This window comes from Sinohyriopsis cumingii, chromosome 9, assembly GCF_028554795.1.
Source record: "Sinohyriopsis cumingii isolate HCF-2022 chromosome 9, ASM2855479v2, whole genome shotgun sequence".
In the NCBI taxonomy this organism is placed as follows: domain Eukaryota; kingdom Metazoa; phylum Mollusca; class Bivalvia; order Unionida; family Unionidae; genus Sinohyriopsis; species Sinohyriopsis cumingii.
In genome coordinates, this window is record NC_142969.1 from 13,654,464 (window position 1) to 13,680,526 (window position 26,063).

Below are 26,063 nucleotides of genomic sequence, written 5' to 3' on the forward strand. Positions count from 1 at the left end.
TGTGCGCTGTGTCAATGGTATACCACTCATTGCATACATTTTTCATTACAAGGAAACTCTGCAAGCCTCGAAAAATTAATACATCTCGTGGTATACCATTGATACAACGTACATACTTTATATATATATATATATATATATATATATATATATATATATATATATATATATATATATATATATATATATATATCATCACTAAGCACGCCGTGCAGTATACATAGTTCAATTTTCACGATTAGTCACCATCATAACATCAAACAGAACTGACCGATGTACCCTCTTGTACAAAATACGCATATATCTTACCTGATCAGTTTGTCCTTCTTGATTTGATTCACACTCTTACGTTGCAGGAAGTGCCTTCTCTCTCTCTCTCTCTCTCTCTCTCTCTCACACACACACACACACACACACACACAAGCGGAAACGCATACCGCAACTTTAATAGTTATGATACTTAAAAGCAAGTTCAATACATATCTCATGTATGCATGCATATAAAGTTTTCATTACATATCCCATGTATGCATGCATATGAGGTTTTCAGTACATATATCATGTTTGCATGCATATAAGGTTTTCAATACATATCTCATGTATGCATGCATGTCAGGTTTTCAATACATATCCCATGTTAGCATGCATATCAGGTTTTTAATATATATCCCATGTATGCATGCATATCAGGTTTTCAATACATATCCCATGTATGCATGCATAACAGGTTTTCAATACATATCCCATGTATGCATGCATATAAGGGTTTCAATACTTATCCCATGTATGCATGGATATAACGTTTTCAATACATATCCCATGTATTCATACATATAAGGTTTTCAATACATATCCCATGTATGCATGCATAATAGGTTTTCAATAAATATCCCATGTTTGCATGCATAACAGGTTTTCAATACATATCCCATGTATGCATGCATATAAGGGTTTCAATACTTATCCCATGTATGCATGGATATAACGTTTTCAATACATATCCCATGTATTCATACATATAAGGTTTTCAGTATAATGTTTTCAATACATATCCGATGTATGCATGCATATAAGGTTTTCAATATAAGGTTTTCAATACATATCCCATGTATGCATGTATACAAGGTTTTCAATACATATCCCATGTATGCATGCATATAAGGTTTTCAATATAAGGTTTTCAATACATATCCCATGTATGCACGTATACAAGGTTTTCAATACATATCCCATGTATGCATGCATATAAGGTTTTCAATACATATCCCATGTATTCATACATATAAGGTTTTCAATACATATCCCATGTATTCATACATATAAGGTTTTCAATATAATGTTTTCAATACATATCCCATGTATGCATGCATATAAGGTTCATTTAGGATAAGAAGCTTATGGTAAGTATTTGTTATCATCTTTCGATGGTCAATAAGCACGAAGGACCGGTGATACCCGACAGTATTAACTTCGACGGATTAATATTTAGAGAACTGTTTGCGATGAAAGAACAGACAATAAGAAGTAAAATCTAAACAACCATATAAATCATTGTATAGTATTTACTTCGTGAATGTTTCGTAATTATTTCATTATTATCAGTACCGACCACAACTTTACTTTCAATACGGAAAGTTTGATTGCCACTTTTTCAGTATTATAGTTGATATTTTGGCTATGCCACACCCACCCACCCTATTCGTATTACCAAACGCCCTTACGTTGTCATGTAGCTACGGGCGAAACATCTGGTAGTTCACTACAATGGATTATTGACGGCTTGAGCGACCCATGTTACGATAAAGTAAATGTTTTTAGTTCGGTCGCTTGACCGCTCCGGTGGCCTAAGTGGTTTGAGCATCTGCCTCAGATGCGGGAGGTCGCGGGTTCAAACCCCTGCCGAGTCATACTAAAGACTTACTTTTTTAAAACAAATGGTACTAGCAGCTGTCTAGCAGGTCGGCCTGGTGTCAGAATAATGTGACTGGGTGGGAAATCATGCTACATGTCTGTAGCATGATGCCCCAGTGCTAGACATCACTATAAACATGCCACTCGGCAGACATCGTAGTGATATGACTGAAAAATTGTTAAAGCTACCTTAAAATTGCACACACACACGCAGTCTGGTCGCATAAACACGACCACACCACAAACCCAACATGCTTTATAACTGCTTTTAAGTCAAATTATGACTGTTTTTTTATCTTTAAGATAATCCATGTTCTAAACATTTTTCAAGTCGCGTGCATTTAAATTTTTCTTAAAGCATCAAATAAGCTTCCGAGGATTATAAATAGTCACATAACTGTTTCTTGAGTAAATAAATAGCCTGGACTAAGTTTCACGTTTACCATATTTGCGCCCCAGGTGAACTATGACTTGGCGCCCACCCCCGATAAAATAAAAAATAAAAACACTTCCGTCTAATCTGAGCCCCGTAATGCTAAAAACCTGGCTCCCAAGACGACCGTCTAGTTCGCCTATATTGTATAACGGTACCAATTGCGCAAGTCCAGGTGGGCGGAGCTTAAAGTGTAGGGTAACACTGCATTTAGAAATAAAGAACAACACTAGCTGTGATTGGTGCATTATGTAAGAGTCGTACTTTCTGTTAGGCTTTAAAAAAAAATTGTGCCTCTTGGCAACATGTGAGATTATGTTAATTACTATCTAGATCATATTTTGTATTTTTATGATTTTTTAAAATGTGGAACACATGGCTGAAACTGTGTATGTTGTGACTAGATAACTCTTACCCCTGTCTAGTTCCAGCAGAGTTATCTCTTTTAAATGCAATTGAATATCTGGTTTTGTCCTTGTCAAATTGACAATATAGCATTGTTCCCTATGACAGTGTGTGACATGGATGCTGAGGAAGGATAGAAATTATATTTATTTCACAAAACATTAGCACTGAGGTATATGGAAAAACAATTAGTACCGTGAAACCATATGGTCTGCTCGGTTCTGTTTAACATACACATCACTTTACCGGTAATATGGCAAAAATAGCGTTTTAACGCCGTATACAGCTTTACCGTTTTATAGTTGAAATCTACCGCTTTTAAGTCAACAGATTTTGTTTTTAAAAAAACGGGGTCAAAATAAAAAATGGCATTTTAACGGACTCAATTCGTGCAGTACATAAACCAGCCAGAACAAGTCTACTGGGTTCCGGAAATGTTCAGCAGTCGTTACAATCAGTGCAATGATGTGTGTGGTTGAGTAATGGGATTAAGGCTAACTTTTGTAAAAGCAAAGTTGTTAATGTATAACCTTATCGATACAATCTGTAGAGCGTTACGTCTCTATGATCTTAAACTAAGTAACAGAAAAAGCAAACCCAACAAATTTAGTAAAATTCAACAAATAATTGAATTCCCAACTATATAAAACGAAATTTTAAGAGGAACTTACAATATTATTAATAAAATCCCAAATAATCCTAAAAGTTATATCACAAGTCTAAAAGTATACTGTTCTGAAATGAATTCCACGGGTGTTCCAAATATTCCTGAATGTGCTGATGTTCCAAGAGTCTTGCTGTATCACTATGATAAAATCCATAATGTATTTGAATGAATCCTCAACAATACCAAAATTGAGGTTTAGTCAAAAAGTTAAGGAGCACTTTGTAATTCCAATGAACAAGTCTTAATGAATGATTCCTCTCAAATTATATCTGAAACACGACACTAAAAACTTCTACCGACTGAAATTAAAGATGGAGTGAATAATTTTATTAATATCACCCTTATATATATATATCCCCATTTGATAAAATGTTGCAATCGCATGTTCTGGGGAAAAAACTTAATCATTTTAATTGGAAAATTACCAAGAAATGTAAAGAAGTTCATTTCTAGAACCTTCTGAGGTCATAATCAAGGCTAGGTCTTAAACTCGAATCCATGTAACCATAGATTTATAACCTGCAAATGAGACAACAATTAGGTAAGCACTAAAATTATAACAGTACTCATGGACAAAGGTCAATCATACAATACAAACCAAATACAGAAAACAAGAGTTTAGGCCAAATGCATATTGGGTCTTTTAAGGTGTCATAAGTAATAAGGAGACAAATGTGGTCCATGATGGCTTTTTAATCTTTGGTTAAAAATTGACTAATGTTTGGCAGAGGAGAGATAAAAAATAAAGATGAATCAAAATATTTCAGTAGAAACACTAGGGTAAGTACATTGCAATTTATGTCTTGTTTGATTGATATTGTATTGTTTAAGACCTTTCAAAATTTAATGAATAAAAATTAAACATCTTCATACTTTCATCCAACAGAAAATAACGTACCATTTTCTTCATGATGATATCATGTATTTATAGAAATTTATGTTGTTTCTTGAAAATAGTATTAATATTACATATGAGTTTTGACAATTATCATACCAGTATCAATTTTTTACTACATGTATGTCCAACGTCATCAACATGGACAAGTACATAAACATTTTGAAAAATATACCAATTTGGATATAACGTTTTTTGGTTATAGTATTCTAATTTCCCAGTCTCCTCTGACACCTTGTGAACCATATATATATATATATATAAATATATATATATATATATATATATATATATATATATATATATATATATATATATATATATATATATATATATATATCGCGGATTCGAACCCCTGCCGAGTCATACCAAAAGACTTGTGAAAATGGTACTAATAGATATCTCGCTTGACGCTCAGCATTAAGAGGTCAGAGTTAGGACTGGTCGGCCTGGTTTCCATACTGGAAGTCAGATTGGCACAGTGTTCATTTATGGCCATCCTGACATCATGGGAAGTCTTTTAGTGAAAACTTGATGAAGATATGACCCATGATCCACTATTTAGGAGTAGCAATAAGATTTTCAAGATAGCTATTGTGCAGCCAAATTGGATGTCAGATTGGCACCATTTTCAAACAGAACCAGCAAGACATCGTAAGAAGTTTTCCATTGTTAATATAGCTTTCTATTCAGAAGGTGTAGCATATTAAAAAATTAAAGATGACTACCACAGTGGCAATATTGGACATTAGATCAGCACCTATTACATTTAAGACTAACTGGACAGCATAGGAAGTTATTTAGTGGCAATCCCATGATTATGTGACCATCAATTCAAAAGTGACAGATTTTGTGATCCCTCGAGTGTCCTGTAACAAATTTATTCATTTTGAGATGTAACAGGGCAATCACCTTTTCTATAATTTACTGTATACAGCATGATACACATGAACCAAGGGGAAATAAAACCGTCACAACAGTCATGCACAGATAGTGCTACCTGTATTCACTAATAAAAAGCCAAATCTGTCAAAAAATATACATGTTATAATAAATATTATAATCATAATCAAAGGACTGAAAATACTAATGGATAGGAAGATTCAGTTGATAATATGCTGCATTAAGGTCAGCTGGAAGAACACATATCTCGAGGTATTGCTAACCACAGTCCATTAAACTATTGTAAACATACTGCTCTAATTAATCTTCATAATATTTTTACATTTTATTTTCTTTATGTAAAAAGAGAATTAATATCAACAATTGTCACATTATGTTTGCAATTAGCGATCAATTATTTGTATTTCCTCTGAAGGCATATTCTATGTGGTTTCAAGTACTACCATGCTTTGAAAATGAAAGGGAGATAACTGCTACCAAGTGTAATCATGGACTTCAATTTTAGTTACCTTCCCTGACAACAACAAACATTGACATAAAAGGTCATTAAATCTATACTTTGTATCTGACAAAATGTTTTGTTACAATTATTAGTAATAAAAAATTATATTTTGTAAAAGAGAATGGTTCTTATGCTGCATGGCAGGACTGATATTGCCCTTGGTAAAAAAGAATATTTAGCTGAGACAGAATAGAAGACAAAGATGGCATGAATTGGTTTTCAGTACAGGAACTCGATCTGGGTGCTTGCATCACATTGATTGTGACAGTCGCACAACACTGGATCTCGTGAGACTAGATTCATAAGTAGGTCTGCAAGAACTAATGAAGCCTAGGAATCCTCCATGAAATGAAGACAATGGTACCAAAAAACTAACAATTTATGTCAAGAGTATAGACAAGAGCACAGAAAAGTTGCACTCTACATCAAGAGTATAGACAAGAGCACAGAAAAGATGCATTCTACATCAACAGTACAGACCAGAGTACAAGGGGTGCTCACCAGTTATTATGTACTTTTGAGAGAGTGACATATGTAAAGTGAAGTTTTTGCATTTAAATCATGCACAGTGGAGAGAATGTTGGCATACCTCTATACTACTTTAATATAATGTGGCTGACACTTCTTTGTAAATTATACTTTAGGAAATTGTAAATGATCTAAGCACACTGCTAACTATACTGACTGCTCCCTTGTGCTCCAAAAATCAGCTTGAATTTGTCTAAAGTACAATATCTTTAGCAGCTATTAAAATAGGGAAAATAAATTTTGCCAGACAAGACAATACTAGCTTTTGAAAGTGCAATGAATGAATGTGTGTGATTTTGATTTTTAACGTAGCTTTAAAAAAGTTTCAGTCATATCGCTACGATGTCTGCAGTGTGACAGTTTATAGTGATGTCTAGCACTGGGGCATCATGCTGCAGACATGTAGCATGATGTCCCACCCAGTCACATTATCTTGACACCAGGCCGACCAGTCCTAACACTAACCTCTTAATGCTGAATGCCAAGCGAGGTAGCTGTTAGTACCATTTTTGTAAGTCTTTGGTATGACTTGGCCGGGGATCAAACCCATGACCTCTTGCATCTGTTATCGGCTCTTTTGTTTTACAATTTACCTCTGAAGTTCAGGGAGTGAAAATGACCAAGTGCAGCTAGCTGTTTTTTGACAGGTGCACATCTGGAGTAAGGCTAAGCTGTATACTCTATAACCCATATTACACCCATCAATCATACACCAAAATAAAGGGAATTAAAGGTACTTTGAAAAATACCTCAGATTTACAAGGTCTTTTATAAATAACCAGTATAACCAGTGAGGAAACCAAGAGAAATTTGTTTTCTTTAAAATTCTAACCCTATGCAAAATACAAAACTGTGGGGCACCACCTTAAAGCAAATATAAAAATGTATGCAATTATTTTTCTTATTTTCATTTCATTATCTGTGATGTTCTGAACAAAATGGTATGTTAATATTGATGTTAAGCATGAAAATAAGCTAATTATGCTTATTTTGCTCTTGCTTACATAATTTGCCATTAGGCATGTTTGTGTGAGTAGTGACCTTAATTATGGGGAAATTAGAAGTCTTAGAATATAGGAATAAAGTCAACTTAAATTTAAAACTGTTATATTAAGTAAAAGAAATATATAGTAAAAATGAAATTAAAAAATAAATGATGACAAAGCAAATTTGATTTCTTCCATATTAACAATAAGCAAATATTTTACCCTTTGACCATTGACCTTTATGAACCTCATCTGTTCCATCCCTTTTCAAACTGTAAAATTTACTGTAGACATCTCAGTAATAGTTCAGCTAGTTTCATGTTCCTGTCTTTCAGCATAACATTGGTTGCTATGTTGACAAAACGTAATGTGCATTTTTAAAATAGCTCACTTTTATCATGGGGGGTGCTGGAGTTGTTTGAGACTCTGACACCAATAAATACTGTTCTGTTGGGGGAAATACAGGAGAATCGTTCAAAAGGACTGTTTCGATGCTCGCAACTTAAATGTTTCAGCCATACAAACAAAATTAAATCTTACAATAATAATACCAATGTGCTCTTTATGGGGGCGCTCACCAGTTATTATGTACTTTTGAGAGAGTGATGTATGTAAGGTGAAGTTGTTTGCATTTAAAACATGCACAGTGGAGAGAATGTTGGCATACCTCTATGCTACTTTGATGTAATGTGGCTGACATCTGTTTGTAATTGTACTTTTGGAAATTGTAAATGATCTAAGCACACTGCTAACTAAAATGACTGCTCCCTTGTGCTCCAAAAATCAGCCTGAATTTGTCTAAAGTACACTATCCTTAGCAGCTATTAAAATAGGGAAAATGAATATTGCCAGACTAGACAATACCAGCTTCTGAAAGTGCAATGAATGAATTACCAAATATATAAAATGTAAAAAGAAGTTATCAGCTCTTTTTTATACAATTTACCTTTGAAGTCCAGGAAGTGTAAATGACAAAGTGGAGCTAGCACTTTTTTGAAAGGTGCACATCTGGAGTAAGGTCAAGCTGTATACTCTATTACCCATATTACAACCATCAATCATACACCAAAATTAAGAGAATTAAAGGTTCTTTGAACAATACCTAAGATATACAAGGTCTTTTTTAAATAGCCAGTACAACCAGTGAGAAAACCTGGAAAAATTCTTTTTCTTTAAAATTCTAACCTATGCAAAAATACGAAACTGTAGAGTGCCACCACAGAGTACTGACACTTTGTGTCCAGAATATAGAATACTGACACTTTGTTTCCAGAGTACAGAGTACTGGCACTTTGTGTCCAGAGTAGAGTACTAACACTTTGTTTCCAGAGTACAGAAAACACTTGGTATTGAGATTTTCTTGAAAATTTTATTCACCTGAAACTTTTCAATATATTCCTGACAATTAAAACATTTACTGCTAAACAAATATTTTATTAAAAGAATTAAATCATCAATGGGTGTTTATTATGCCACAATGCTAGTAGAATTAACTGCTTCCCAAAAATATCTCTAGAACTGTTGCTAATGTTTCTTCCAAAGAAAGGAGCCATTTAAAGTAGTTAAACTTCAACTCAAGTACTGATTAACACAATTAGAAAGTTCTAGAATGACTTCTGCCCATTATAATGTGATGCATTACTACAATAATCAATATGAAGTGGTATGTAACCACATTATTCATTATGAAGTGTTATGTAACCATGCTAATCATTATGTGTTGTGTAACCACACTAATCATTATGATGTGTTATGTAACCACACTAATCATTACGATGTGGTATGTAACCACACTAATTATTAAGTGTTATGTAATCACACCAATCATATTGAAATGGTATGTAATCACAATAATTAGTATGAAGTGGTATGTAATCACACTAAAAATAATAAAGTGGTATGTAATCACACTAATCATAATGAAGTGGTATGTAATTACACTAATCATAATGAAGTGGTATGTAATTACACTAATCATAATGAAGTGGTATGTAATTACACTAATCATAATGAAGTGGTATGTAATCACACTAATCATAATGAAGTGGTATGTAATTACACTAATCATAATGAAGTGGTATGTAATTACACTACTTATTATGAAGTGGTATGTAATTACACTACTTATTATGAAGTGGTATGTAATCAAACTAATTATTATGAAGTGGTATGTACTTACAACAATAATGATGAAGTGGTATGTAATCACACTACTCATCATAAAGAGGGTATGTAATAACACTAATCATAACGATGTGGTATGTAATCACACCAATAATGATGAAGTGGTATGTAATCACACTACTCATAATAAAGTAGTATATAATCACACTAATCATAATGAAGTGGTATGTAATCACACTAATCACACTAATCATTATCAAGTGGCAAGTAACCACATTAAAACATTATGAAGTGGTATGTAACCACACTAATCATTATCAAGTGATATGAAGCACAATGTTTTGAAGTGGTGTGTACCCACACTAATTATTCTGAAGTGTTGTCTAACAACACTAATCATTCTGAAGGGGTATGTTGCCAAAATAATTATTTTAAAGTGGTGTGTAACCACAATAATCATTTTAAGTGGTGTGTAACCACACTAATAATTGCAAATGTTACAGATGGTTGTTGTTGTTATAAGGTTTTACGCCATTTTTCAGCAAAAGATAGGCTATACATGGCGGCCAGTATTAATGGTGGAGGAAGAACCCGGGAAAACCCCAGAAAGAACCACCAACCCACAAGAAGCTACTGGCAAGCTTTCTCACATATCCACATTGGCCAAGCCCGAGACTCAAACCCACGCAGACAGAGGTAAGACGGCAGTGATCCGTGACTGAGAGCGCTTTAAACCACTCGGGGCCCCATTATAGATGGTAACCTGGATGCAAAATATATGTACACTAGATTCATCTTTAACAGTTTCTTTACACTTGGATGATCATCAACCTATCAAGGTGAAGTGTAACAGTGTATGACACAGTTGTAAAATAGAAATATTCATGTGGATCAAATATTATATCTCGAAGTGTATGAATAATTTCATGAGGATAAAATTTTTACTGGGTTAAAACAACAATGTACCATAACACGCAATCAATAACACTTTTTTCATGGTGGTTTTAATTTGTGTGGATATCATTTACCCACCCAAAAAAATCCTCTACAAATATTTGTAATTTAGAAACAGCGGTCCCACTCTTACAAAGCTGTTTGCAACAAGCTGGGCTTACAAGAGTGTTTTCTCTTGAAAGGGGCCTCTTACAAAGAGGAGCACTGTAAGTAATTATTGTGATATTACATTCAAAAACATACAAACGGTAGCAATGTAATATTTACATCAAAAACTAGTCACCTGACAATGACATCTAAATAAAACACCAATCTTTCAAAACAGTTTTCTTCAATACTGTATTCCTCAACCTCTCAATCAAAACCAAAGCACATTTCAGTGTTGCATATTATTATTATAAACAGATGTTATGACCCTAGCAAATACCATTACACATCAGGTCCAATAACAAACAAAACAGACCAAATTCTGCTGTCACATAATGAGCTAGCAGATCAGGGTCTATGTTGTTTAATCAACCAAATACTCCTAACAAATTGCAAAAATACAAATCTTCTGGCACATTATGGATGGCACATCTGGGTGTCTGCAATTAGACTCAACTTTAAAGTGAGTATATCTGGTGGGTATGTTTGGGTTGGTATATTTTACCTTTTATTCATAACCTGAACGTAACACATAAAGATAAAACCACAGTTTCCTTAAGTTCATACACACCTGATTCTCACATACCAAGGCATTTATCATTCTTATCAGTAGTCCTCGGGTCAAGATATTTTACATCTAGGTAGCCTGGCCAGAATGGGTAATGCATTTGTTACAAGTAACAATCTCAAAAAAATCATTTTCCAATGAGCTCACCTATAACTGCAGACACTCATGAACAACAAACATCCAATGAAAATAAATATTGCATCCTTTCCTCCAATTAAAGAAACTATAATTCCTTTAAGCAATATGGCTAAAACAATAAAAAATAAACATTAACTTTATTCAAACATTATTTGCATCTTTCTTATCTCTTCAGCCATTTTATACCTATTTACAGTTCAACAGACTGGTTTCTTCTAACAATCTTTTATTACAGATTCTCTGATCCAGTCTTTCATACTGAAGCTAAAGTACTTTTCTCCCAACCTGTGTCCACACATAATACTCATATCTAAAATTCTGTTAGAACTTCAGATTGTCTAGAATTTTGTCAATAAATATCGAAGGTGGAATTTTCAAACTTTATAAAAATTTGCAAACATCAGGAATTTTTGGCATCTCTGTTTAGTTGATCACCAGTCAATCAAAAAGAGAATTAAGAATATAAATCATATTGAATCTTTGTGTTTACCTTGGAGAGATTCTGTACCATAATATAGAGTCATCAGGGTAAACCCTGATATAGAATGCATTCATCCATTTTCTCATTTATTTACTAGAATACTACTGGATCATTCAATATTTAGTAGCCATAAGAACGGCATGAAAGTTTCACAGCCAGAACTACTTTCAATGAGGATAAAGTAATTTAGAACTGTTGGATGTCTAAAATCCACTGGTAAGAGAAAATTGTATGATATGAATGTATTTATTCATAGAAAAGTCATTTTGACCTTCCTGAATTCTGAATTGAAAGTATTTACAGAGATAGCACTTTCATAAAAAGGTCCAAATAGCCATCACTCTTCTGAATGGGAAAACCATGATCCTCTGTGCCTGTTATCTCCAGAAGAGACTTATATAATGTGATATGTTAAACAATGTTAAATTCTATCCACCCTTCAAGTTATTCTGATTCGAGTGGCATTTTCAGTCATTATCATCACTGTGACTGTGGTCACATTCCTCTTTATGTGAGTCTGCTTTAGCCTTGTTCATCCGGAGTATTATTTCTGAAACAGAAGTAAAACATATCACACATGGGTTCCATAAGAAAGCTGTGTCTGACATAATAGTTACAGTGATGTAGTTCTCTATTCAAACTGTGTTTGACATTAGAATAGTTACAATGATGTAGTTCTCTGTTCAAACTGTGTTTGACATTAGAATAGTTACAATGATGTAGTTTTCTGTTCAAACTGTGTCTGACATAAGAATAGTTACAATGATGTAGTTTTCTGTTCAAACTGTGTCTGACAGAATAGTTACAATGATGTAGTTTTCTGTTCAAACTGTGTCTGACAGAATAGTTACAATCATGTAGTTTTCTGTTCAAACTGTGTCTGACAGAATAGTTACAATGATGTAGTTTTCTGTTCAAACTGTATGACATTAGAATAGTGACAATGATGTAGTTCTCTCTTCAAACTGTCTGACATTAGAATAGTTACAATGATGTAGTTCTCTCTTCAAACTGTGTCTGACAGAATAGTTACAATGATGTAGTTCTCTCTTCAAACTGTGTCTGACAGAATAGTTACAATGATGTAGTTTTCTGTTCAAACTGTGTCTGACAGAATAGTTACAATGATGTAGTTCTCTGTTCAAACTGTATGACATTAGAATAGTTACAATGATGTAGTTTTCTGTTCAAACTGTATGACATTAGAATAGTGACAATGATATAGTTCTCTCTTCAAACTGTCTGACATTTGAATAGTTACAATGATGTAGTTCTCTTTTCAAACTGTATGACATTAGAATAGTTACAATGATGTAGTTCTCTCTTCAAACTGTGTCTGACAGAATAGTTACAATGATGTAGTTCTCTCTTCAAACTGTGTCTGACATTAGAATAGTTACAATGATGTAGTTCTCTTTTCAAACTGTGTCTGACAGAATAGTTACAATGATGTAGTTCTCTCTTCAAACTGTGTCTGACAGAATAGTTACAATGATGTAGTTCTCTCTTCAAACTGTGTCTGACAGAATAGTTACAATGATGTAGTTTTCTGTTCAAACTGTGTCTGACAGAATAGTTACAATGATGTAGTTTTCTGTTCAAACTGTGTCTGACATTAGTTACAATGGTGTAGTTCTCTCTTCAAACTGTGTCTGAGATTAGAATAGTTACAATAATGTAGTTCTCTCTTCAAACTGTCTGACATTAGAATAGTTACAATGTAGTTCTCTTTTCAAACTGTATGACATTAGAATAGTGACAATGATGTAGTTCTCTCTTCAAACTGTCTGACATTAGAATAGTTACAATGATGTAGTTCTCTCTTCAAACTGTGTCTGACAGAATAGTTACAATGATGTAGTTCTCTCTTCAAACTGTGTCTGACATTAGAATAGTTACAATGATGTAGTTCTCTTTTCAAACTGTCTGACATTAGAATAGTTACAATGATGTAGTTCTCTCTTCAAACTGTGTCTAACATTAGAATAGTGACAATGATGTAGTTCTCTATTCAAACTGTCTGACATTTGAATAGTTACAATGATGTAGTTCTCTCTTCAAACTGTGTCTAACATTAGAATAGTGACAATGATGTAGTTCTCTTTTCAAACTGTCTGACATTAGAATAGTGACAATGATGTAGTTCTCTTTTCAAACTGTCTGACATTAGAATAGTGACAATGATGTAGTTCTCTCTTCAAACTGTCTGACATTAGAATAGTTACAATGATGTAGTTCTCTCTTCAAACTGTCTGACATTAGAATAGTTACAATGATGTAGTTCTCTCTTCAAACTGTCTGACATTAGAATAGTTACAATGAAGTAGTTCTCTCTTCAAACTGTCTGACATTTGAATAGTTACAATGAAGTAGTTCTCTCTTCAAACTGTCTGACATTAGAATAGTGACAATGATGTAGTTCTCTCTTCAAACTGTCTGACATTAGAATAGTGACAATGATGTAGTTCTCTCTTCAAACTGTCTGACATTTGAATAGTTACAATGATGTAGTTCTCTCTTCAAACTGTCTGACATTTGAATAGTGACAATGATGTAGTTCTCTCTTCAAACTGTCTGACATTAGAATAGTTACAATAATGTAGTTCTCTCTTCAAACTGTGTCTAACATTAGTTACAATGATGTAGTTCTCTATTCAAACTGTCTGACATTTGAATAGTTACAATAATGTAGTTCTCTCTTCAAACTGTGTCTAACATTAGTTACAATGATGTAGTTCTCTCTTCAAACTGTCTGACATTTGAATAGTTACAATGATGTAGTTCTCTATTCAAACTGTCTGACATTTGAATAGTTACAATGATGTAGTTCTCTCTTCAAACTGTCTGCCATTTGAATAGTTACAATGATGTAGTTCTCTCTTCAAACTGTCTGACATTTGAATAGTTACAGTGATGTAGTTCTCTATTCAAACTGTGTTTGACATTAGAATAGTTACAATGATGTAGTTCTCTTTTCAAACTGTCTGACATTAGAATAGTTACAATGATGTAGTTCTCTCTTCAAACTGTCTGACATTTGAATAGTTACAATGATGTAGTTCTCTCTTCAAACTGTCTGACATTAGAATAGTTACAATGATGTAGTTCTCTATTCAAACTGTCTGACATTTGAATAGTTACAATGATGTAGTTCTCTCTTCAAACTGTCTGCCATTTGAATAGTTACAATGATGTAGTTCTCTCTTCAAACTGTCTGACATTTGAATAGTTACAGTGATGTAGTTCTCTATTCAAACTGTGTTTGACATTAGAATAGTTACAATGATGTAGTTCTCTTTTCAAACTGTATGACATTAGAATAGTGACAATGATGTAGTTCTCTCTTCAAACTGTCTGACATTAGAATAGTTACAATGATGTAGTTCTCTCTTCAAACTGTGTCTGACAGAATAGTTACAGTGATGTAGTTCTCTATTCAAACTGTGTTTGACATTAGAATAGTTACAATGATGTAGTTCTCTGTTCAAACTGTGTCTGACATTAGAATAGTTACAATGATGTAGTTCTCTGTTCAAACTGTGTCTGACAGAATAGTTACAATGATGGAGACCTCTGTTCAAACTGTGTCTAACATTAGTTACAATGATGTAGTTCTCTTTTCAAACTGTATGACATTAGAATAGTTACAATGATGTAGTTCTCTCTTCAAACTGTGTCTAACATTAGAATAGTTACAATGATGTAGTTCTCTCTTCAAACTGTGTCTAACATTAGTTACAATGATGTAGTTCTCTATTCAAACTGTCTGACATTTGAATAGTTACAATGATGTAGTTCTCTCTTCAAACTGTGTCTAACATTAGTTACAATGATGTAGTTCTCTCTTCAAACTGTCTGACATTTGAATAGTTACAATGATGTAGTTCTCTATTCAAACTGTCTGACATTTGAATAGTTACAATGATGTAGTTCTCTCTTCAAACTGTCTGCCATTTGAATAGTTACAATGATGTAGTTCTCTCTTCAAACTGTCTGACATTTGAATAGTTACAGTGATGTAGTTCTCTATTCAAACTGTGTTTGACATTAGAATAGTTACAATGATGTAGTTCTCTGTTCAAACTGTGTTTGACATTAGAATAGTTACAATGATGTAGTTTTCTGTTCAAACTGTGTCTGACATAAGAATAGTTACAGTGATGTAGTTCTGTTCAAACTGTGTCTGACAGAATAGTTACAATCATGTAGTTTTCTGTTCAAACTGTGTCTGACAGAATAGTTACAATGATGTAGTTTTCTGTTCAAACTGTGTCTGACAGAATAGTTACAATGATGTAGTTTTCTGTTCAAACTGTGTCTGACATTAGTTACAATGGTGTAGTTCTCTCTTCAAACTGTGTCTGAGATTAGAATAGTTACAATAATGTAGTTCTCTCTTCAAACTGTGTCTGACAGAATAGTAGTTCTCTGTTCAAACTGTGTTTGACATTAGAATAGTTACAATAATGTAGTTCTCTCTTCAAACTGTGTCTGACAGAATAGTTACAGTGATGTAGTTCTCTATTCAAACTGTGTTTGACATTAGAATAGTTACAATGATGTAGTTCTCTGTTCAAACTGTGTCTGACAGAATAGTTACAATGATGTAGTTCTCTGTTCAAACTGTGTCTGACAGAATAGTTACAATGATGGAGACCTCTGTTCAAACTGTGTCTAACATTAGTTACAATGATGTAGTTCTCTCTTCAAACTGTATGACATTAGAATAGTGACAATGATGTAGTTCTCTATTCAAACTGTCTGACATTTGAATAGTTACAATGATGTAGTTCTCTCTTCAAACTGTCTGCCATTTGAATAGTTACAATGATGTAGTTCTCTCTTCAAACTGTGTCTGACAGAATAGTTACAATGATGTAGTTCTCTCTTCAAACTGTGTCTGACATTAGAATAGTTACAATGATGTAGTTCTCTCTTCAAACTGTCTGACATTTGAATAGTTACAATGATGTAGTTCTCTCTTCAAACTGTGTCTAACATTAGTTACAATGATGTAGTTCTCTATTCAAACTGTGTTTGACATTAGAATAGTTACAATGATGTAGTTCTCTCTTCAAACTGTGTCTGACATTTGAATAGTTACAATGATGTAGTTCTCTCTTCAAACTGTCTGACATTAGAATAGTTACAATGATGTAGTTCTCTCTTCAAACTGTGTCTGACATTTGAATAGTTACAATGATGTAGTTCTCTCTTCAAACTGTCTGACATTAGAATAGTTACAATGATGTAGTTCTCTCTTCAAACTGTTTCTGACAGAATAGTTACAATGATGTAGTTCTCTCTTCAAACTGTGTCTGACATTAGAATAGTTACAATGATGTAGTTCTCTTTTCAAACTGTCTGACATTTGAATAGTTACAATGATGTAGTTCTCTCTTCAAACTGTCTGACATTTGAATAGTTACAATGATGTAGTTCTCTCTTCAAACTGTCTGACATTAGAATAGTTACAATGATGTAGTTCTCTCTTCAAACTGTGTCTGACATTTGAATAGTTACAATGATGTAGTTCTCTCTTCAAACTGTCTGACATTAGAATAGTTACAATGATGTAGTTCTCTCTTCAAACTGTTTCTGACAGAATAGTTACAATGATGTAGTTCTCTCTTCAAACTGTGTCTGACATTTGAATAGTTACAATGATGTAGTTCTCTCTTCAAACTGTCTGACATTTGAATAGTTACAATGATGTAGTTCTCTCTTCAAACTGTGTCTAACATTAGTTACAATGATGTAGTTCTCTATTCAAACTACGTTTGACATTAGAATAGTTACAATGATGTAGTTCTCTCTTCAAACTGTGTCTGACATTTGAATAGTTACAATGATGTAGTTCTCTCTTCAAACTGTCTGACATTAGAATAGTTACAATGATGTAGTTCTCTCTTCAAACTGTGTCTGACATTTGAATAGTTACAATGATGTAGTTCTCTCTTCAAACTGTCTGACATTAGAATAGTTACAATGATGTAGTTCTCTCTTCAAACTGTTTCTGACATCATAGTTACAATGATGTAGTTCTCTCTTCAAACTGTCTGACATTAGAATAGTTACAATGATGTAGTTCTCTCTTCAAACTGTCTGACATTTGAATAGTTACAATGATGTAGTTCTCTCTTCAAACTGTCTGACATTAGAACAGTTACAATGATGTAGTTCTCTCTTCAAACTGTCTGACATTAGAATAGTTACAATGATGTAGTTCTCTCTTCAAACTGTCTGACATTAGAATAGTGACAATGATGTAGTTCTCTCTTCAAACTGTCTGACATTAGAATAGTGACAATGATGTAGTTCTCTCTTCAAACTGTCTGACATTAGAACATTACAACGATGTAGTTCTCTGCTTAAGCTGGCACATATATTAACATATATAGAATCCCCACATGGTATCTGATACAGAATCATCAATATAACTTCAGCTGCAATAAATGTAGAAGTTGCAAATTATGTCATCAAATTTTATTTTTTATTTTTTTCTGTTGAGAAAGAAATTGCACCGATACAAATGCCAGTGATCATATCATTACATTAAGTCATTACATCATGTCATTACATCATGCCATTATTGTTATTACATTATGTCATTGCATCATGTCACTGCAGTATGCCATTACATCATGTCATTACATCATGCCATTACTGTCATTACATTATGTCATTACATCACTGGCAGTTGTTAGAACAATTTCAAAGCTTGTAAGTGGTGTAAATTGTCAGTTTAAAGACTCAATCTCACATCATCATGCCAAAGGACTTTTGGAAATTGAATGGCAGCACAGAATATGGGTATATATAGCATCAAATTACCATTTCATTTTATTTATTATTTATTGTTTGGCATTTTACATCTGCATTGTGTTTCCTTCAAACTACATTCATCATTTCATTAGCATTCATGAAATGCATTCATCATTTATTTGCATTAAAGTAAAAGAAACACACATTTTAAAATGGCCACCATCACATCGGTACCATATTCATTTTTCACTTGGGACCATGCAGAAGTTGAAATAAGTCTTTGAGTGAAAACACAATGTAAACGAGGCAATTCATAAAGAAGGGTAAAAATAACAATATTTCCAAGATGGATGTCAGACTTGACCCTTTTCATTAGGAGATTCTACCTGGAATAAGCCATCCCATGTTGACATGACCATCCACTCCAAAGAAGTTGTGATAGAAATATTTTCAAGATGGCTGCCATATTATATGTCTGAAAGGCTCTATGTTCATTTTAGACCATCTAGACATCATGGTGAATCTGCTCACCAACTGTCATAAGGGAGTAGTGATAATAAACAACTACCTACAGACGACACAAGCTGGACTGTCCCATAAACTTTTCTGGTCTTCAACCAGGACAGATAACTTCTACCTTAAGTTTCTTACCTTTAGCAGGGTTAAAAACACCCATGGTCTGTTCATTACATACAAAACATCTTAGCGACTTCTTGTAGTGATCTAGAGCACATTTCTCACAGAAATAATGCTTACATCTGCAAAAGACAATAACAAACAAATATGGGGACAATGCTACCATAAAACTAATTCTTGTAATGATACTATGATAACATAGGACTCAACAGTGACACTACTCTAAACTAACACTACTGGCATCAATTACTATACAATGACACTACTCTAAAACTAACACTATTGGCATCAATTACTATACAAGGACACTAATCTAAAACTAACACTATTGGCATCAATTACTACACAATGACACTACTCTAAAACTAACACTATTGGCATCAATTACTATACAATGACACTACTCTAAAACTAACACTATTGGCATTAATTACTATACAATGACACTACTCTAAAACTAACACTATTGGCATCAATTACTATACAAGGACACTAATCTAAAACTAACACTATTGGCATCAATTACTATACAAGGACACTAATCTAAAACTAACACTATCGGCATTAATTACTATACAATGACACTACTCTAAAACTAACACTATTGGCTTCAATTACTATACAAGGACACTAATCTAAAACTAACACTATTGGCATCAATTACTATACAAGGACACTAATCTAAAACTAACACTATTGGCATCAATTACTATACAATTACACTACTCTAAAACTAACACTATCGGCATTAATTACTATACAATGACACTACTCTAAAACTAACACTATTGGCATCAATTACTATACAATGACACTACTCTAAAACTAACACTATTGGCATCAATTACTATACAAGGACACTAATCTAAAACTAACACTATTGGCATCAATTACTATACAATGACACTACTCTAAAACTAACACTATTTAGAATCAATTACTATACAATGACACTACTCTAAAACTAACACTATTGGTGTCAATTACTATACAATGACACTTCACTAAAACTAACACTATTTGGAATCAATTACTATACAATGACACTACTCTAAAACTAACACTATTGGCATCAATTACTATACAATTACACTACTCTAAAACTAACACTATCGGCATTAATTACTATACAATGACACTACTCTAAAACTAACACTATTGGCATCAATTACTATACAATGACACTACTCTAAAACTAACACTATTGGCATCAATTACTATACAAGGACACTAATCTAAAACTAACACTATTGGCATCAATTACTATACAATGACACTCCTCTAAAACTAACACTATTGGCATCAATTACTATACAATGACACTACTCTAAAACTAACACTATTTAGAATCAATTACTATACAATGACACTACTCTAAAACTAACACTATTGGTGTCAATTACTATACAATGACACTTCACTAAAACTAACACTATTTGGAATCAATTATTATACAATGACACTACTCTAAAACTAACACTATTGGTGTCAATTACTATACAATGACACTTCACTAAAACTAACACTATTTGGAATCAATTACTATACAATGACACTTCACTAAAACTAACACTATTTGGAATCAATTACTATACAATGACACTTCTCTAAAACTAACACTATTGTCATCAACTGCTATACAATGACACTACTCTAAAACTAACACTTTTGGTGTCAATTACTATACAATGACACTTCACTAAAACTAACACTATTTGGAATCAATTACTATACAATGACACTACTCTAAAACTAACACTACTGGCATCAATTACTATACAAGGACACTAATCTAAAACTAACACTATTGGCATCAATTACTATACAATGACACTCCTCTAAAACTATCACTATTGGTGTCAATTACTATACAATGACACTTCACTAAAACTAACACTATTTGGAATCAATTACTATACAATGACAGTTCTCTAAAACTAACACTATTGGCATCAATTACTATACAATGACACTCCTCTAAAACTAACACTGTTGGCATCAATTACTATACAATTACACTACTCTAAAACTAACACTATTGACATCAATTACTATACAATGACACTCCTCTAAAACTAACACTATTGGCATCAATTACTATACAATTACACTTCACTAAAACTAACATTATTGACATCAATTACTATAGAATGAAACTTCTCTAAAACTAAATCTATTGGCATCAATTACTACAGAATGAAACTTCTCTGAAACTAACACTATTGGCATCAATTACTACAGAATGACACTTCTCTGAAACTAACACTATTGACATCAATTACTATACAATGACACTTATCTGAAACTAACACTACTGGCATCAATTACTACAGAATGACACTACTCTAAAACTAACACTATTGACATCAATTACTATACAATGACACTTATCTGAAACTAACACTACTGGCATCAATTACTACAGAATGACACTACTCTAAAACTAACACTATTGACATCAATTACTATACAATTACACTTCACTAAAACTAACATTATTGACATCAATTACTATAGAATGACACTTCTCTAAAACTAAATCTATTGGCATCAATTACTACAGAATGACACTACTCTAAAACTAACACTATTGACATTAATTACTATACAATGACACTTTTCTAAAACTGACACTATTGGCCTCAATAACTACACAGCAACACTTCTCTAAACCTAACACTGTTTCGGACCCAGGATTATAGTGACACTTCTCTAAACCTAAGACTGACTGGGCTGAAAATGATAGTGATACCTCTCGAAACCTAAGACTGACTGAGCTGAAAATTACAGTGATACCTCTCTAAACCTAAGACTGACTGGGCTGAAAATTACAGTGATACCTCTCTAAACCTAACACTGACTGGGCTGAAAATAACAGTGATACCTCTCTAAACCTAAGACTGACTGGGCTGAAAATGACAGTGATACCTCTCTAAACCTAACACTGACAGGGCTGAAAATGACAGTGATACCTCTCTAAACCTAACACTGACTGGGCTGAAAATGACAGTGATACCTCTCTAAACCTAACACTGACTGGGCTGAAAATGACAGTGATACCTCTCTAAACCTAAGACTGACTGGGCTGAAAATGACAGTGATACCTCTCTAAACCTAACACTGACAGGGCTGAAAATGACAGTGATACCTCTCTAAACCTAACACTGACTGAGCTGAAGATAAAGTTACACATCACTAAACCTAACATCATTGACATAAAAAAAATCATCTTTGCAAGCCAAGGTTCTGATGAGTTAACCCTATCTACACCTTGGTGGATTGTACAGATATTTCAGAGTTTTGTCCTAGTGACATTGATTGGATTTCATGAGTTGTCTCCTTTAGCATGTAATGCCAACTAACCAATAATGTGTAACAGCAGTGCATTGTACGTCGGCTGAAAATGGTGGAGGCAACTGACTTCGAAAAGGATACTTTGTAAGTTTACCATCAAAAGTACGACTATATATCAGAATATATCAGAGAGAAGCCATTACATGTGTATTTGTACAAACACGGACCAGCAGTGGAAAATTGCTTATTTACGAGTCCATTTAAATAATGTGCTCAACTTGTCTTGATCTTGTAAGAAGAGTGTTCAAATTTGAACAACTTGAGTTTTATTAAATGCGGTGGCTTACCACCGCATTAAATGAAATTAACAGACCTGAAGCACCAAAATATCTGAATGATCTGCCCGGGTGTAGATAGGGTTAACATATTGCATCCTTGGCTTGCAAAGATGTCAAAGGCTATAGAGTAATACTTCTCTAAATCTAACACTGTTGGCATCAGATATCGCTGGACTGGGTATCTGATGTAAAATTAATGTTATTGTGCAGAAACTTTTTATTTCTTTCAGCACCAGTGACCTTCACCTGTGACCTTTTGACCCCAAAATTGATAGGCTTAGTTACAGTTGATAGTGGAGAAATATAATTATTGTGCAGAGACAAAAAGGATGTATGGTGTGGATGGAAGAAAAATGTCATAGCATCATAAAATCGCTCTTCTGACTCTTCAGTTTCCTTTTGTTAATTTAACATGCTAAAATCCTAATTATGAAGTAAACACTAGCTCAACACAATTGAATCGGTACATACTTCCAGCGTCTCTTTAAAAAAACACTTTACAAAAGTTAGAGCAATACAACTAGAGAGCCTGACAATATGAGTGCTCAGCTACTTCAAGCAGGTATCATTTTTAGTAAATATTCTTTCTTTCAGAAAAATGGATGAGTATGCATGCCTACTCTACCATGTATAAACAGACTTTATTTGTTTGCAAATGTGCACTGACGGATGTTTTATTTCAATAGCTGTAAATATTTAATAAAACAATTGGCTGGTTTAATGATTTAAGCATCTATTACTGGCAGGTTAATGGACCAAATAGAGACTGATTAATACACACAAAAATGTAATGAGTCTATCCAATTTTAGAAAACTTCGCAGCAAATAAAACCCTGTTATTTAACAACTAAAGGTTCTTACACTTTTAGTACAAATATGAATGAACTTAAATCTTGATTGAAAAGGAGGATCAAGGTTATTGGAAATACACATAGATTTTGTTTTTGTCCAAGAGATAAAAATTAGGCTTTCAGTAAAGAAAAATAATTTATAAGTTAGTTTTCATTCTAATGTATTCTTCAAAACACACAAAACACTGAGGGCTGTTCCATAAAACAAATGTGATCCAGGGAAGGCACTTTTAAAGTGGGGTACTCACCCATGGATGCAATTCAGACATTTCTTATCATTTTAAAATGAACTCTGTGTGTGAAATTAAAGTACCCTGGCATATATTTTTAACTGCCTTCCCTGGGTACCATATAGGTTTGAATGGAACAGCCCTAATACTGCCTTCCCTGGGTACCATATGTGTTTGAATGGAACAGCCCTAATACTGCCTTCCCTGGGTACCATATATGTTTGAATGGAAAAGCCCTAATACTTAAAAGTTTCATCCACAATAAATTTACATGAACCATTCTAAACAGTAGGACTTAAAGTAGAGAGACATGAACCATTCTAAACAGTAGGACTTACAGTAGAGAGACATGAACCATTCTAAACAGTAGGACTTAAAGTAGAGAGACATGAACCATTCTAAACAGTAGGACTTACAGTAGAGAGACATGAACCATTCTAAACAGTAGGACTTAAAGTAGAGAGATGTGAACCATTCTAAACAGTAGGACTTAAAGTAGAGAGACATGAACCATTCTAAACAGTAGGACTTACAGTAGAGAGACATGAACCGTTCTAAACAGTAGGACTTACAGTAGAGAGATAACCTGGAAGAATCAAATAATATTACTTTAAACAAGATCAAAAGTTTGAATATAACCTGCAAGGTACTGACAGAAAAAAATCAAGAATTCATAATATATTCTTTCAAGAATTACCTCTTGAGCATTTTCTGTTGAAATGATTCTATTCTGTTTTAACTTCTACAAAGCATCTGTATCAAGAGAGGTAAGCACTCTGACTAATCATTTCCTCTCAGGATTAAAAATGAGTCTTTCTACATATCCTGACACCTTGCCAAAATGCCAAAAGAGTTCAATATAGAATGTCAACCATGCACAAATAAAATTATCTTTCTGCAGCCAGCACATTTTCTTTTAAATATTTCTCTAAATTTGCTTATTAGTCACCCAATAGCCTATAATTACTACTATAACAATGAAATATCTGGGATATAATTTGCACTTATAAATTTACATAAAATAACAGATTTCATTATGGCTCGTCAATTTATAGGTCAATGTAAAATATTTTCCAGCATCCACAACAAGTTGAAATAAACTAGTTGAAACATAATACCTTTAAATGTTTCATTACTGTAGAAATACTCAAGTAAAGTTTTGCAACCACAACAGTTTTTCTGTTTTATTTGTCTTGTCCATGTTTTGTAGTTGCCTTTGAAAAAGACTCATTAAGAGTCGAAAGCACTCAGGCAACTTAGATACGAGATTTGCACTGTTCGTTGTCAGTTTACTGCATTTATCTTAATCAATCCCTGACATACATGATCCCTTGCTGGATCCAGTGCACTTGAAAGGACTGTTATTCGCCATATGATCTGTCTGTCTGTCTGTCTGTCTGTATGTATGTATGTATCTATATATATATATATGTATGTATATATATGTATATATATATATGTATGTATATATATATGTATGTGTGTATATATATATATATATATATATATATATATATATATATATATATATATATATATATATATATATATGTAATGCAGTAATTAGCTTAATTATGTAAGTTATTAATCGCAAGCACTTATCTTTAATGCCGAGGTCTGAATCGAAGAAAGATACTGACATCCTTTGTATAAATGTACAAGAAAACAAACTTTATTTCACTGCTTTAATTAATGTTGCAATACATTTTATCAGGGTTCTTAAAGGGTGCCATCAAAACCTAAAATACTTAACAATCCTGGATAGGGCATTAAAACAAAGTATATGTCAGAAAAACAAGCATAACAGAAACAAAGTTTATATATTTTCATTGAATATCAACTTGGTTCATTTTTTGTAGTGATTAATATTTCAGTTCAGGAATCAAAATGAATTCACAGTAATTTCTGTAACAAAGTGCAAACAGTATGCCATATGCTTTGAGGGACGGAATCCCACCAAACCAAAAACATACTCACTTGGTGATAATGGGATTGACAAAACCAAACCAAAAACATACTCACTTGGTGATAATGGGATTGACAAAGGAGTTCCTGCATAAGAAACACCTGAAGGGCAACTCATCTTCATCGCTGCTTATCTCATAATTTTCATCATCTGAAACAAGTATAAAGGAATTGTAAAAAACAAAAGATGATGATGATGATGATGATGATGGGAGAGCCAACAATTATAAAGCATGTCTGTCATAGCTGATGACTGGCCTCACAGTGAAGGCCAACTTCATAAGGTATGTCACCATTATAGTTGATGACTGGCCTCACACAGTGAAGGCCAACATCATAAAG

At 33.3% G+C, this 26,063-nt stretch overlaps 1 protein-coding gene across 1 annotated transcript in view; it reads right to left on the minus strand.

The window, feature by feature from the left end:
- Positions 1 to 8,579: 8,579 nt before the first annotated feature.
- Positions 8,580 to 26,063, minus strand: part of LOC149791295 (E3 ubiquitin-protein ligase RNF113A-like) — a 39,537-nt gene continuing 22,053 nt past the window's right edge. Inside the window, exons 8-10 of the mRNA XM_089969822.1 lie at positions 25,779 to 25,872; positions 19,059 to 19,165; positions 8,580 to 12,192 (exon numbers count right to left, since the gene is read on the minus strand). Coding sequence (XP_089825948.1) covers positions 12,110 to 12,192; positions 19,059 to 19,165; positions 25,779 to 25,872 — 284 coding nt within the window. The 3' untranslated portion in view covers positions 8,580 to 12,109. The remainder of the gene's footprint in view (positions 12,193 to 19,058; positions 19,166 to 25,778; positions 25,873 to 26,063) is intronic.